General features: G+C 35.6%; 1 protein-coding gene across 2 annotated transcripts in view; it reads right to left on the bottom strand.

The window, feature by feature from the left end:
* The window catches only part of ABI3BP (ABI family member 3 binding protein), a 165,546-nt gene that overhangs the window by 121,466 nt on the left and 28,778 nt on the right, over nt 1–15,302 (bottom strand). For both annotated transcript variants that reach the window (XM_086463717.1, XM_086463709.1), the window contains exons 3-4: nt 10,467–10,535; nt 6,945–7,077 (exon numbers count right to left, since the gene is read on the bottom strand). In XM_086463717.1, coding sequence (XP_086319843.1) covers nt 6,945–7,077; nt 10,467–10,535 — 202 coding nt within the window. The remainder of the gene's footprint in view (nt 1–6,944; nt 7,078–10,466; nt 10,536–15,302) is intronic.

Here is a 15,302-nt window from a genome sequence, read left to right as displayed (position 1 = left end):
GTTTGGAGTACAAATTGAGAAATGCCAAGTTTTGTCATCAAAGAACAACAATTCATTATTGAAACAGACTCACAAGCTGCCAAATACAGTGCAGTTTCAGTTCTGCCTAAGAACATTCTACTGATCAAAGCTTGTTGCCATTTTAATTTCTCCCTGTTTCAAACCTTCCATTCAGAAAAAATGAAATATCAAACAATCAACACATATAATTGAAGACATGAGAAAACAGTAAAATCCAGTCATCACTCACATGTATCAAACCCCTTGTGACAGTGACATACACATACAAAATTTGGGCAGCTGGCCTGCTATGTGTAGCAGAAACTACAAAACTGCTTCTCCTGGACTGCAACTATTTAGAGAAACCTCTCCATAGATTCCCCCAAAAAGTCAGGCTGAAATGGAGTACAGCTGCACTCACATACAGAGGAAAGGTACACTACATTGTTTCTCAGATAAAACACTTCCCTATCTCTGTGAAGTAACAATATGAAAAACTGATTGCATACTGCAGGGTTCTAATAGCTAATATGAAAACAATACACTATTCAAGTAAATTGGAACAGTGCCGGGAATGCTATTCACAGCTGTGAATGCTAGTTTGATGTCTCAGCAAGGAGGTGGTACACCCAGTTACATTGGGTGAGAATTAATTTTAACTTAGAGTCTCACCATGTACAAAGACCTGGCAATATTTCCCTGATTTTAATTTTGATTCTTTCTTTGTTTTGGTGGGGGATATGAAAAGGGCGCATTTCATCAAAACAACGTTTATTGAATAATGCTTGTATTCCTATTTACAACAAACACTAATCAGAAGATTTCAGGGTTCACTTCTTTTGCATCTAGCACTCTATAAAACTTTACAGCTCTTTTGTTAAGCTCCATAAAAAATTAATATCTCTCTCTCTCCATAACTGACAATGTTTCACTCATTAGAAGATACGTCCAAGCAAACCACCAGGGGGTCTGTAGAGCAATTTTACCTCCTCTCTTTTTACTAGACAACTGAAAGGATGATAAACTCCAACAATATAAACAGAAGATGTCATGAGGAGGAGAGGTGTACTATTCCACTCAGAGTTAATTCCTGTAATAAAGTCAACAACAATAGAAACATGACAAAGAAATAAAAAGCTACTTTTGCCAAGACTGTCTCTCTCCACATGCATTTGTGTGACACCATGATCTGTTTAATGTTTGCATTCTTGAAACTCTACATTAACAAGCTTTAAGTATCCTTTTACAATATTCTGACTTCACTTGCTTCCCCATGTGATGCACACAAAATGTGAAATAATGTCAGAAGTAAAAGAAGCAAAACCAACCTCACCATTTAAAGGAAGCCAGAAGAGTGTGATATTACTCTATAGGTCAACCACTGTACTGATTACTGTATCTGAAAAGTCTATGTGAAAGACTATCAGCCCAACAAAAAAGAATGTTTCTACTATTTCTATGTTCAATTTACATAGTTTAGTTGTTTTTTTTTTTTAAACTCTTCAATGCAAGGAACTGAAACTTTTTCTTTCTCAGCTTAGAGCTAGCCTTCTTATTACACAAGGAATCAAAATATGATGACCATTTTAAAGAAGCAGCCCACAGAGGTTTTGCTTTTGAAATTAAGGAAATCTCACTCGTTGCTAAGAGAAGCAAAATTCCAGGATGGATAGGTAAAATATTAAGCTTTCATATATCAGTATGAATGACATTGTCTTGCCAAGAATTCCAGTAATATTTTTCCCATTGTTAACCAAATCTCTTTTCAGCCAGATTCCCAGAAAAAGCTTGCACAGTCAAATATTTGGGCACAAACAATTAGATACTGGAAATCTTACAAGGCAGATGGTTCTATGAGATTTCCAGATTAGGTCAGTTTGTATAAATATCATGGGTTTATTTGGAATCAGATCCAAACCAAAACTCCAAACAATTTAATCATGACTATTTCAGTCACATATAACACTAAACAAACAATTAAGCCTTGGAGATATATGAACATTCCTGCTTTGTGGTTTCGTGTTGCCATAGATAAAAGATTACAAAACTTACACATTTGTGCGTGTGAATATAATCAGACTTTTAAAAAACACTATTAACATACACATATATTTATTTGTTTGCTTATAGTTAGACTTCATTAAGGGCACAGCATCCATTTAGTGTTAGAAAGAAATAAAAGAAATTAACTATGATTTTTCAGATACTGAGTGTTTCACAAATCAGCACATGAAGTTGATTATATTGTTTCCTTTTTATTGCCAAGCCTACTTTAAAGTAACAGACACTGACATATATAAAAGGATGGAAAGAATCACACCACTGATGGCTACCCGTTAAGTATGCAACACACTCTAATTTGTTTTCACTTTTACATGATTGCTAAACATTCACTTTCTTTTTTTTTTCACTTAATTTTTTTAGTAGAACAACTGAAATGAAGAGTTAGAGGTTCTGAAGAATGAGAGGCTGACAACAAATCTTTCCACGTTTAAACAAGCTTTTAACATATAGTCCCACAGCAGTAGCTCAAAAACATCTGAAACTCAAAAAAGTTCATTTGCTGCAGTATGTTTTCCTTAAGGACTTCTGCTAAGTTTTAAATATATTTTCTATGACATTTGCAACGCAAAGTACAATTAAGTGCACAGCTGCATAGTGACACAGATTTGTAGATAAGCACAAGGAGATGCATGCACATATCTTTGCGAAATTAGGTTTTTAAAAAACATACTTCTATGTGCTGTACAACATAAAGAGTAAGCATAGATTATTCTCTGTTTTTCCTCTCTATTTTTCTTACTTTTTTTTTTAAACATCAGATACAAATTAAGTAAAACACAAAATCAGTACTACTCGCAAATATGGCGTTAAGACACTTAAATTATGGGCAAAAAATTGAAACAATATAAATGTGAATTTATCAAAGTTCTAAACTTAGATATATTTCATGAAAAAACCCATACCTTCAGGTTTTAAATTTCTACTTCGCATGTATCTGAAAGCGTGTTTATTCTTCTATACAATCCACCTGATACAGTAAAATATAATATTTTATTTACAAACCCTGTTTTTGTCTTGCATTGAAAAAACATTTTTTCTTCCTTCCCCTGACCCTCCCCCGCTAAAGAACTGAAGGTCAAACTTTTTCAACCTCCTGCTCTGTTTTAGGATCTGTGGAGTTGTTCTAACCAAATGAAAGGCCAAAAAAAGTCTATACTCTCTTTTTCAGACCTAAATGGACAGAAAACATAGCCCCGGCACGTTTATTATGACAGCTCTCTCCACTAACAGTTGTTTGAACATTGAAAGGCAGAGAGGAAACAAGTCTCTCTACTCTCTTGGAAATATAAAAAGAGGAATTGAACATGACTGTGCAGCAAATTATCATGACTTTGCCATACTCCCTCGTCAGCTACCTTGTACTGGTGTTAGAAAACAAGATGCTGCGAAAGCTAACGCCACATTCTTGGTGGAAACTTTCTGGTGTTATGTAGTTGTCACCACTTACATAAAACTAGTTTCTTGAGCTTTTTTTGTTTGGGTCTTTTTGTTTTGTTTTGCATTCCAGTACTGAGGCTCTGACCAGAGATGATCGCCCCTTCAAGGAGGCTTTAAAATTTGACCTTGCAAAGAACTTTGGTCCCTACAAATGGCAGTGATTATCTTCACTTTCACAAGGAATTTGGGTTCAGGGTTATCTTGCAGGAAATATGTAGCACTCTATTAATCCCTAGCGAGTTAAACAACCAAAGAATGGTTTGTTGAAGAATGGCACAGGAACTTTTTCTTCACTGGAGTTTCTTAAAAAGTACTTCATAGGTACAGAAGAACACTATGTGCCCTCAATAGGCATTTCACTGAATCAATAAAAGATACCAATGGTCTTTGAGGACATGGCACCTCTTATTAGAATCATAGAGTGGTTTAGGTTGGAAGGGACCTTAAAGATCACCAAGTTCCAAGGGCAGGGACACCTTCCACTAGACCAGATTGCTCAAAGCCCCATCCAACCTGGCCTTGAACACTTCCAGGGAGGGGGGCATTCAAAACTCATTTGCTCACGAAACCAGATCCAAGCAATATCTGACTGAGGTCAGACGCGCACTAGAGAAAATCTGGGCCAACAGATCCATGCTGTTCCATATGGTTTTCATCTTCTGAGTCAGTAACATAATCAACTAACATATTATGCAACATTTGTACAAAAGCCTAATGTCCATTCAGAAATGGTAAAATCTGAGGCTGAGAGCAGTGACCCCATTTCAGGTCATACAGAGTTACAAATCTAAAACTTTTTGGTATATTAACTGACAGAATTGAGTTAAGTAGTCATAATTGCCACATACTGTTAATGTCAAAGATCGGAGGTAAGTCACTATACAACAATCTCGAGAATGATTAACAGTGCATTTCAACATGTCACAGTAAGGAGAACATGCCAGACAGAAAAGGATCAAGTAAGTGAACTGCCCCTGCAACATCGATGAACCCATTATCTGACTAAGTCTTGTACTTTTAACAGGATGCTAACTTCCTAAGGATGGGCTACTTCCTAATTTTTTTCTTATACATCATCAATTGTCATTCAAAGTATTATAATAAATTAATACTTTTTCTTCTATACACTGACTAGAAATTTATTTTAATCCAATCTCTGCTTGGAATTACAGAAATACACACCATGGTCATGTGGAAAACTGTTCTCATCATTTATACCAATCACAAGCATTTTGGTCCAGTAAAAGCAAACAAAATAAGAACACCTCTTAAGATGATTTTTTTTTTCTTTATTAACTTGATTGCAAAATAGAAATCTGCTTACAGGTATATACCCATACCTTGATATGACCATTTTTAACTTGATTTAAGTGGTTTTAAACTGGCTACTTATGAGTGTCAGCTTATCTCTAGAGTTGAAGCACAGGGAGATAGTCAAACAAAATGGACAGTACAAGTCTTATAGGCAAGTCTTCTTATGGGGGCAAAAGGGAAATACATAGGCGGCAGCTTAGTACAGCCTGACACACTTCACTAAAATGGAGGGCACATTAAAAGTAAACACCTGAGAGGAATCAGATAACTGGACTAAACAACACTTCAGTAAAGAACCAGAACTTTGAGAGATGCATAACATTACCTGATAAAAAGACATGGTAAAAGCAAATCTCTCACACTAGAGTAGCAAACATGTAGAATATATTCTAAACATAGCAAGACAGCAGCAGTGGAACTGCACTAAGTGGAAACACTATATACTATGTTAAAGAATTTGTTCAAACTTCGAGTCAATGAATGTCCAACATGAACATTCAGTTACTGAGGAGAAAACCCAAAGCTGATCAAGGCATTATGGTGGGTACCATATGCCTTGAGTCTCCATGTGGATTAATATAGGATATAGGCTGCTTCTAAAGGGTTCTTCTTTCCCACTACACAATGGGTGCTATAACTTTGGTGCTGATACAGCACATAGAGAAGATAAGTTCCATGGTAAAAATGGTGCTAAAATCATTATGTGGGTAGAACACACAGGCTGCTCCATGATGAGTTCATTTTTTCTATTTCTAACTGTAGAAAACTATTTGCTTCTTTCTTGGTTGAGAGTGCAATATTTAAGCCTAAGAAAACTTTTAGTTCTACTGAAAACAATCCAAGTAAATTACAAGCTTCTACATTTCCTAATATTCTATTACAATTTCCTAATAGACATTAATGTTGGGGTTTTTTAATAGTGTTTTAAAATCTGGTTGGTGGTGAAGATCCAAATTTGTTCCTGAGAAATTTTTGAAGCTTGAAAAGGATTAGTCCAAAACTTTGGGGAGGCAAGAAAAAGGTTATATTGGCTACATGGGATGCGTTGTTTTTTTTAACATAATCTATGTTTAACATGCAGTTTAATGGTATCAATGGGAGTTTTATTATCAATACCAAAGCAAAGAGATTCAAGTCTAAAGAAGACAGCTACAAATTAGACAAAAATTAAACAGGGAGGGGAAAAAAGAAAAAGTGTTCTCAGTAATGCAAAAATGCATTAAAAAAACAAAAGATGGTAGCTGCAAACCAGATGAAGATGCATCCCAAACACGGGTGCACAAAGTTTCTTCTTAGTTTTACAAAACATTACTGAGTTGAATGGAGCTTCACACGATGTAAATGAAGACAAAAAATTCTTCTGTCATAAAAGGAAGAATACAAAAAGGACATCGAAATGACAGAGCAGGGAAAGCACCTGTATTAGCAATTTCAATAATCGCAGCAGATTAATTTTACTCATCTGCCAAGAGCTGCCTAAAATGTAATGGTGCACTTAAGTGAAAATGCTACCCAGCAATATGACTTCTCTTGAAACTGATATTTGGTGAGTCTTACTGAGCTCCCCACCTGCTGTACTACTCATTAAATAATTACAGCAAAACCAAAATGTTGTAAGTAAAAGATCTCTTCTACTACAGCAGAAAACTAATGAAAGCTGTACTGTATCAATATCAGGAAAGTAGTGCAGTGGTAAGACCAAATACAGGAAATGAAAGTCAAATACCATTAAAACAAGGCATCATTCCCCTACCACAGCACAGCAAAAGACTTACTTTCCTTCTATTTGGCCAACTTTAAATCAATATATTTCCTATGATTTGACAAAGTTTCTTTCAATTGATTCAGATACAAATGAAGGTAGAGCCAAGGCCACTGGTTTAAGAAGAACACAGGATATAGTGTGAAACAGCAAGATTTGTACTTCAGCGTATAAAGGCCTGACTAAATTTGCACTCAAGTAAAGACTTGTGACGAACTAATTTAAGTAAATGAGAAAACTAACTTCCCATTCAGAACTATTGCTTCCAACTTATTTATTTCCACTGTCAAACTTATTTCAGCCACATCAGATAGCTACACTGAGTTAAATCATGATCATCATAAAAAACAGTTTTCTCTTACGTTACCTGTCACTAGCGCAGTTACTTGTTGCTGTCCAGTCACGGTGAGGGTTGACTAGGATGCCCCAAGAAAGGAACACAGAGGTTGGGGTGAGAGTGCCAACTATGAGCTGCAGAGGCTTTTGAGTCTTGTTCCGACCTACATAAGAAACATACAATTCCAATTACAAATTAGTTTCTCTCTCCTATGTTATGTAAGGGAAAGTTTTTGCAGTTGGATAACAAAGTAAGTGAAGACACACTTCTCTTCTAAACTTGAAGGGATAGGTACAATGTTTCTCTTTTTCATGGTCACCATTTTTAATATATGACTTAAAAAAGGAGGCTGAGACAGTGTCTGTAATCTCTTTGTTGGCTTCTCATTGAGGCAAGTGAAACATCTGCAAGTAAGGGATACTGCTCCTTCTCTGAAGCCAACTGAGCACAAAGACAGGAAAGAAGTGCAGAACAAGGTTGACATAAAGGAAGGGAGGATGCAGCTAGCAGGAGCCCAGATTAGGAGACTGCTTTAGAAAGCAGGTATCAGGCACACAAGCCTCAAAAAGACTGTTGTCTAGGTCCCCTCTGGACTTCCACAGCATGTATTTCAACCTGGGAAGAAACTGGAAGACTTCACTTCCAGACTTCTAGAGCCAGGTATTCTTGATATTATTTTGTGGTAAGAGGGAGACTTGTTTACTAAACTTTGTTTCAATTTTGTCTTATTATAAGTTTTCACTATTTATCTTTTTTCAGCCTATGTTCCACTTAAATCTAGTTTTTCAAAATGAACAGTTGGTGGGTATGCTTATTATAAGAATAAGCTATACAAAGATTAACTTCAAAGCTCTGGCCATCTTGGACTGCATCACAGACTGCATCACATACGTAGACTTCAGGACATTAGAAAGTCTCTCTTTGCATGTGACGGAAATAGAAATTTCTTGGCAGGATTCTTGGTAACATTGCAATTATGTCCACAGATAATTCATACTTTTCTACAGCATTCTTCATAAAGGGCACAACAAAACGTACAAAAGTTCTTTTGCTTTTAAATGGAGGCAGACCTGTGTCGGTGTCTGTATCTGGAGGCATTTTTCTCTTTTAATCACTTACTGCACTGAAAACGTTCAGCTTTTGCACAATACTTAACTCTAGCTTTGCTTTGAATGAAGTAGCACAACTCTCATGTGGAGAAAGAGCTTTCTCTAAATGAAGTTTAGAAGCTAATAGTTGGAAAAGAAGTTATCTACAGCAACTATTTTGAACCTGTAGTTTGTGGACTGCTACAAGCCCAAGGAGAAGCTTTGGTGTTTGAATGATGATTAATCAAAGGAAATGCATATGTTCTTTACGTCACATGACACACTTCAAAAATCTAAAGGATCTGTACCTCCTCAAAATGTACAGATGACCACAAATTCCCTAAAAGTTTATAAGCCACTGATTTAAGTGTTCTGTTTTTCACTGTTATGAAACAGATCTGACTAACTCTATTTTCATACCTTTCAAATCCTAATATCTCTTCACTTAACAAGCCCCAGTGAAAGTCTGATTTGCACTTCCAACTAACACATGTGTGTGCATTTAGAAACATTAGCCACGTGGGTTTTCCCTTTGTATTGATGATGAATGTGGGGCCACAAAAGCCCCACAAGCAAACAAAATCACTCTCTACCCTTAAGAGGAAGCATGACATGCTTTTAAATACTGTGGCACATATGATACTTCCACAAGGGCAAATGTCTGAATAATTTTCTTGTTTTCTGGTCCAGTTCCTATACTCTTTCTCCATTTTTAATGAAAAACTTGAAACAAACAGCACGGTCATTCACCAAACTATCTGGCAAATCTACTATCTGTAGCAAAACCCCTTTCTTGATCACTTTTTGAGGAAACACAGAAAGTATATGAGTTTTAAGGAAAAGAAAAAACAAGCTCTCATATAACTTGCAATCATACTGGTTTTGGGAAAGACCTACATATGATTTTGATTATGACTCTTATTATGCCATTAGTTCTCAGTTAGTGACTACAATGTTTTATACACTGTAAAACCAGGAATTACCTTGATGATCGTCTCTGTTCATCTATACAAATACAAACCATACAACTCTGTATTAATTGCAGTCTGAACTACAGTGTCTCTTCTAGAAATGTAACCAGTCTTCATTCACAAATTTAAAATTACAGCAACTCAGCCTCTACTACAATTCTTGGTAATTTGTCCAGTTGAATTATTCTCACTACTAAAAAGACGTGCCGTGTATCTAGATAGCATTAAACCAACAGATGTTCTTATACCTTTGTCTGCTGGACTGAAAAGCGAATTATCTGAATCTTGTTCCAGAAATCAGTTTCCATAGACAGAAAAATTAATAATGTCCAAATAATGCACTGGGCATTTTATTTTTATGTATATATATAAAACCACACACACGTATTGCATCTGAAAAGTAAATAATTTTTCAAAATCTTTCCAAACTGTTTTACAAGGCCAAGAACAAGAAGAAATTAATCCCAAGTAGTTACCAGGAACTAGGAAAAAAAAAATCATATAGAGAATAATAGAATAGCTTGGGTTGGAAGGGACCTTAAAGGTCATCTAGTCCAATCCCCCTGCAATGAGCAGGGACATCTTCAACTAGATCAGGTTGCTCAGAGCCCCATCCAACCTGGCCTTGAATGTTTCCAGATATGGGTCACCTACCACCCCTCTGGGCAGCCTGTTCCAGTGCTTCACCACCCTCATTGTAAAAAATTTCTTCCTTATGTCTATTCTAAATCTACCCTCTCTTAGTCTAAAACTATTACCCCTTGTCTTATCCCAACAGGCCCTGCTAAAAAGTTTGTCTCAAACTATGAAAATATATATATAGCTTATGTTTATTCTTTGCAACAGTCCAGTGATCCCGAGTCATCTTCATACTGAAGTAGGGAATTAAAACTGGCAATATTAATGACATGATTAAGGTCATATCAAAAGTCTTTGTAACAAATGAGAACCAAATTCAGATTTCTGCTCTGCTATGTATTGTTTAAATTAGAAACATCCCTCTTTCCTCAACTCCTTGCATCAGTAAACTTAGTAGTAGTACTGATTTACAGCTAGATGTATATTTATATACACACACACATACACATTACCATTTTCCAATTCCAATGAGAAATAAAGAGCATTAACACGTCCATGGATGAAGGAATCCTTAGTGGTAGTTTGGGAAGAATTACTTCAATACAGCCGATCATTGTATTAAAAAACTGTTCCTTTTTTGGCATGCATTTGTGACCTCCTTAAAATATCAGAAATTAGTATTCTAAATTTCAATTCTCATTTGTAAGAACAACCTTTAGGTAGTTCATGTTTTGAACATCGCACATGTGACTAATAACTGGCTAGGAAATACTGTCCTACACTTTACCTTCCCACATACGGCATTTGTGCATCCCAGTCAGACACCTACAGTTAGAAATATCTTTTCAGAGAAATCCAGTAAAAGATTTTGTTTTCCTTTAACTACCTTAAGAGATACAATAATGGTAAAATACCTGAACAAGATTTCTTGTTATTTGAAATGCGTGCTGGTCTTACTGAAACCAAATACCGTGGCTCTGCATCTGTAAATGAAAAAAGCAGCAATTAGTACAGACATGCTATTTATTTGAGAAAGGGATTAACCTATAATTAATAAGAAAAAGTCCAATATTTAGTGAATGCTTAACATGTTATCAAATCCTGGTGACCTTTAGGAACTTTTGCTTTAAGGTTTGTTCACCAATCATTCAGAAATATTCAAGCCATTAGGAAAAATAATACAGCTGTGCACAAAAGATTTGGCAATTCTTTTTTAGTGGGACACAAGAAATTGGTGAGCATGGCAGGACGCACATGTAACGTTTCAACACAAACATTACTTGGAAAGTGAAGTGGAACGAAAACCCAGAGGAAGGGGAAGAGGTGAAGGCAAAGTAGGAAAGTAAAAGTAGGAAAGTAAAACAGGTAAAGTAGTAAGAGGGAAAGCCTGAAGAGTACAACCGGAGATATTGACTCTCCTGGCAGGAGCTGGAGGAACTTTTCCTATAATATTTTCTGTATTACGTTTCAGGCTGTACACCTTAGTTTTCCTGTTGTATGCAGTTTCTCAGTAAAGAGCTGACATATTGTAAAAAGAATAAAGAAAACGCATTGATTGTTTAGGAGTGCATACCCCAACAGACTGATACTAAACCATTCAAGATTTGCATGATTGTCTGGTTGCAGGAAACAACACAGTGTCAGACATGCACAAGACCTTCTCCACATCAGTTACTGGCTTGTTTTATAATTTGGTTTACATAGTTCATCCAGAGATGACTTATGAGATTTAACTATTAAGTGCTTTGACAGTTTTGAATACTCTTTATGAAAATAAAGTTATTATTAACATTTAAGAGCAAGGGACTAATATTTGTGGAAAACCCACAAAGGGCTATGACTTTGACTGGAATCTCTGGAGACTGTTACAGTAGAAATAATGTTGCATGCAACAGGAGAACAACAGTGTAAGCAACTTTCTTAATCAAGAAATTAATCTCAGAGATAAACTGTATTTTCCAGGCTTGCTGATGTTTACGTTTAATTTTACCCTCTATGCATTTTCTCCTAGGAAAACCAAACCTTTGCAAAATATTTTTAAAATTTTTACAGGAAAGAATCTTTCTCCATCTTGACTCCAGCTCAAACTTTTTTGTGCTACTTCCCATAAAAGGTTCAAGGGCTTCATTTCAAAAAGCTAACAGAACAGATCATATTACATAGCAAAAAATTAAAGTCTCTTCCGAAGACAATAATTTTTGTCTTTCAAGTCAATCTTAACTGAATGGCCTACGTTTCTTTTAAAGTACACAAGAACCGCAGCCATTCTGAAGGATGCAGAGTCATTGCTAGCTGGGTGTCAGCTGTGAACCAGCTTGGAAAACTCCTGGAAATATTAGTCTTAGGAAATAATGAAACAAAGCAAACCAAGTTTTACACAAACTCTAACACATTTCAGAGACATTTGATGTAGTTTGGATGACACAAGCATGCATGGTAAGAGGCCACAAGTTCAGATATATTCATGTTTCTGGCAGTGAAAGGCAGATAACTTCACTCTGCAGCTTGAAATAATAAATGCTCTGATTAAAACAATGTTGAGATGATGATTTTAGTTTGGAGAATTCATCTTCATTTATTCTCGACATCAGATGTCAGAGATTTATGCCCTTCTTAATCATTTAAAATCAAGCTTTATTCTCACTGAAATGCCACACTAGAAGTCATAGGAGCTTCCAAAGAGATATCTATGGGCAGAATTTGGCTTACCATATACTGATCAAAACTATTTTAGCTACAGAATTTTTGAAAAAGGTTTACTCTATGTACAACTATTCTAGTTTAGATACATTTATCTAAATCTATATCTCTGGATTAAAGATTAAATATCCTGCATATCTCAGCGTACCTTGAAGTCTACCAATTAAACAGAACCACTGATAAATGATTCCATTTTCTTTTACATTCAGATATCTGTAAAGAAAGAGGAAGGAAAACCAGTACAGAATAGTCAAAAGTTTGCTGTGCAACTTAAAAGGCTGTGCCAGTGTGGGGAAAAAACCCACTCTGACTAGGCTTCACTGATTCTATGCATCTAAGTCGCTGGAAACCCATACTATGGCTGTACTTCAATTGCTTAATTATTGTTTCTATATGTGTTTCAACTGCACCCAATATAAACATAATTAAGATAAACATTGAAAAAAGCTGCTCAAAGTAGCGTGGAAAAAAGAATTAATTAAAAAGAAGGAGTGACCCCAAAGTGCAAATATTGCTTCATTTATAAAAAGTGGTTTTTAATATTTTTAATAATTAGGGAAGCACACGGTTATTGTGGGATCTATGCAATCATCTGGACATTTTTTTATATTAAGACCTAAAACAAGACATAAGGGACACTTTAAAATAATTTGTTTTCTGCTGTGCAATCATGACCACTTTTGAGACTGTTATAACTCTCACAAAGTATTGAGCAACCTTAATTTCAACAAAATTGGTTCCAAGCATCACCTTGAAAGCTCATGGACCACAAAGTCAGTCTTCAAAACTGCAATAATTTATGTTTTCATCAAGAAAATGTCCAAAGACTGTGAAAAAGTTATCCAAATGGTCTGAAACAGCTAGTTTTGCCCTGCTCCATCACTGGAAAAATTCATTCTGGCTGAAGTCTGAAATGACATGTGTAACAGTATAAACATAGATCATCTATTAAACAAAAAGTGATAATAAAAAGAGACTGTAAATGTCTCCCTGCATATTTCTAAGCTACAACACATGGTATTTATCAGGAATCATTTGTTCTAATAGGTGATTTTCCTCTGTAACAAAGTGCTCTCAGCAGGAATATTTTTTGTTGGGTGCTGGTCATTAAGCTTTTTTGTGGATTTAGCAAATGTTGCCCTAAAGAATATAACACAGCCCCATTTCCCAGAGAACTTACAGCTCTTCTGATTATAATGCGATCTATAAAAAGAAGTATTTAGGAAAACGGGCTAAGACTAGATGTTGAGAGAGCTCTACTGTAGAACAGACAGGTTTAAAGAGTACAACTTGTCTGTTTTAGAACCACTGAATTTAAGACAATAACATGATTGTTATAACTAAATCCAGAATTTTAGATTATCAGAGGAGTACATTCAATACCTGGAATATGACACTAAAATTCTGTTCTGAGCAACTAAAAAAATGTATCTTAATTTAGAAATATGATTTACCATTCCTGAGCAGATACACCCATGCTATTACACAGGTGTTAATAGTACAGCAACTGCAGTTTCATATGAGTTCATCTGTTTGATGCACAGTGGCAAAGCATTATGCACAAATTGAAGAACACAGGCCTTGAAATACTCTATTCTAGACAGACATACATTCTATACCCAAAGAAACTGAAACCAAGAAAGGCAGACAGCTTGCTTAATCTTGTATAACGAGCCCTGATTCAGGTTTAGAAATGGGAGTTCTTGGTCTTCTACTGCAATTTAACATTTCTCTTAAGTCCAGAAGACCATTGAATTTTCACATTGATTCAGTCCTCTTGCTGAGAAATACATGTACCAGTCATCATCACAGCATGGAAAACATCTGATGCTACTACAATTAAATTCATTTTTAGGGGCTTAAAGCATTGCTTCACCCATTTATTAAACTCTGTCAAGTTGCAAGAACTATTTCTGATCATCTGTGTTACTTTATGATGGTTATATATGCATAATCCATTCTACAGATCCATGTCTATAAGAAGCAGGAATCTTGGGGAGAGGTGAGTAACATAGAAGGAGAAAAAGAAAATGCTGTGAAATACCAAAACCTAAATAAACCTGTAATTTAGATTGTGTTACTTCATTTTAATGCTTAAGAGATAAATTAAATTAACTGTTCAAATAAGAGGTAGACAGCAGAAAGGTGACCATCAGACCCATAAAAATATGGGGTTCTAACTGTGTGGCACTATGATTCACAGAATAGATCAACTATTTACACAGGAATACATTTAAAAAGAATAGTGCATTTCTAAAATAAAATTATGACCTCAAGTAAAAGTAAATCAAATCACAGAGTATAGACAATCTTGTTTACATCTTCAAGTTTAAATAGCCACAGCTGAATAAAGCAATGCCGCTTTGGATGAAAGCTCAAAATTCCTGCAGCCATGTGCACCTAACCAAATGATTTTTGAAGCAGAAGGGAAGACTCGTCACACACCTGAGGGACCAGTATTTGTAAAGCAATAGTATTTGTATCTATAGCATTTGATATAGAGACGCATGCGTATGCATCAATACATATTCTTACACCCTTTCCTCCCGTTTCTCCAAAATGTTAGACAGAAACATTCAGTTGTCTTGTTTTAGCTTTTAATCATCAAGGCTACTACAGCTCAATAAACCATCACCAATTAGACGAAATAGTTTTCTGAACTCCTTCAATTACTCAGTATTTTTTCAGCCAGACAGCCTAAAAGACACACACACTACATGTATACACAGATGTGTCTACAACTTACTACAGAAGAAACACTTCAAAGACTGCAAAGCTGCAAACTTTGGTGTCATTATAAAAGAAAAAACCCAACCATTTGACAAAGATTCTGTAACATTAATGATATAAAATTAATAAAGAAAAAAACTTCTATTATCCATCTTAACAGCTTCAGGAGACAACCAGAGTATAACAAAAATCCATGCCACTGACACATCAGGTAATACAGGAGAATATTTACTTCCATATGCCGTGAGCCAGGCTATCAAATCAGTGGCAGCAGGCAACTAACACTCACTGCAAAACACAAGCCAATTCTGCTTATGTTC

The sequence above is a fragment of the Leptosomus discolor genome, chromosome 1 (assembly GCF_034619465.1).
Source record: "Leptosomus discolor isolate bLepDis1 chromosome 1, bLepDis1.hap2, whole genome shotgun sequence".
Classification (NCBI taxonomy): Eukaryota; Metazoa; Chordata; class Aves; order Leptosomiformes; family Leptosomidae; genus Leptosomus; species Leptosomus discolor.
The sequence above is the reverse complement of the archived record's forward strand: the minus strand, read 5'-3'. Positions and strand labels throughout refer to the sequence as shown.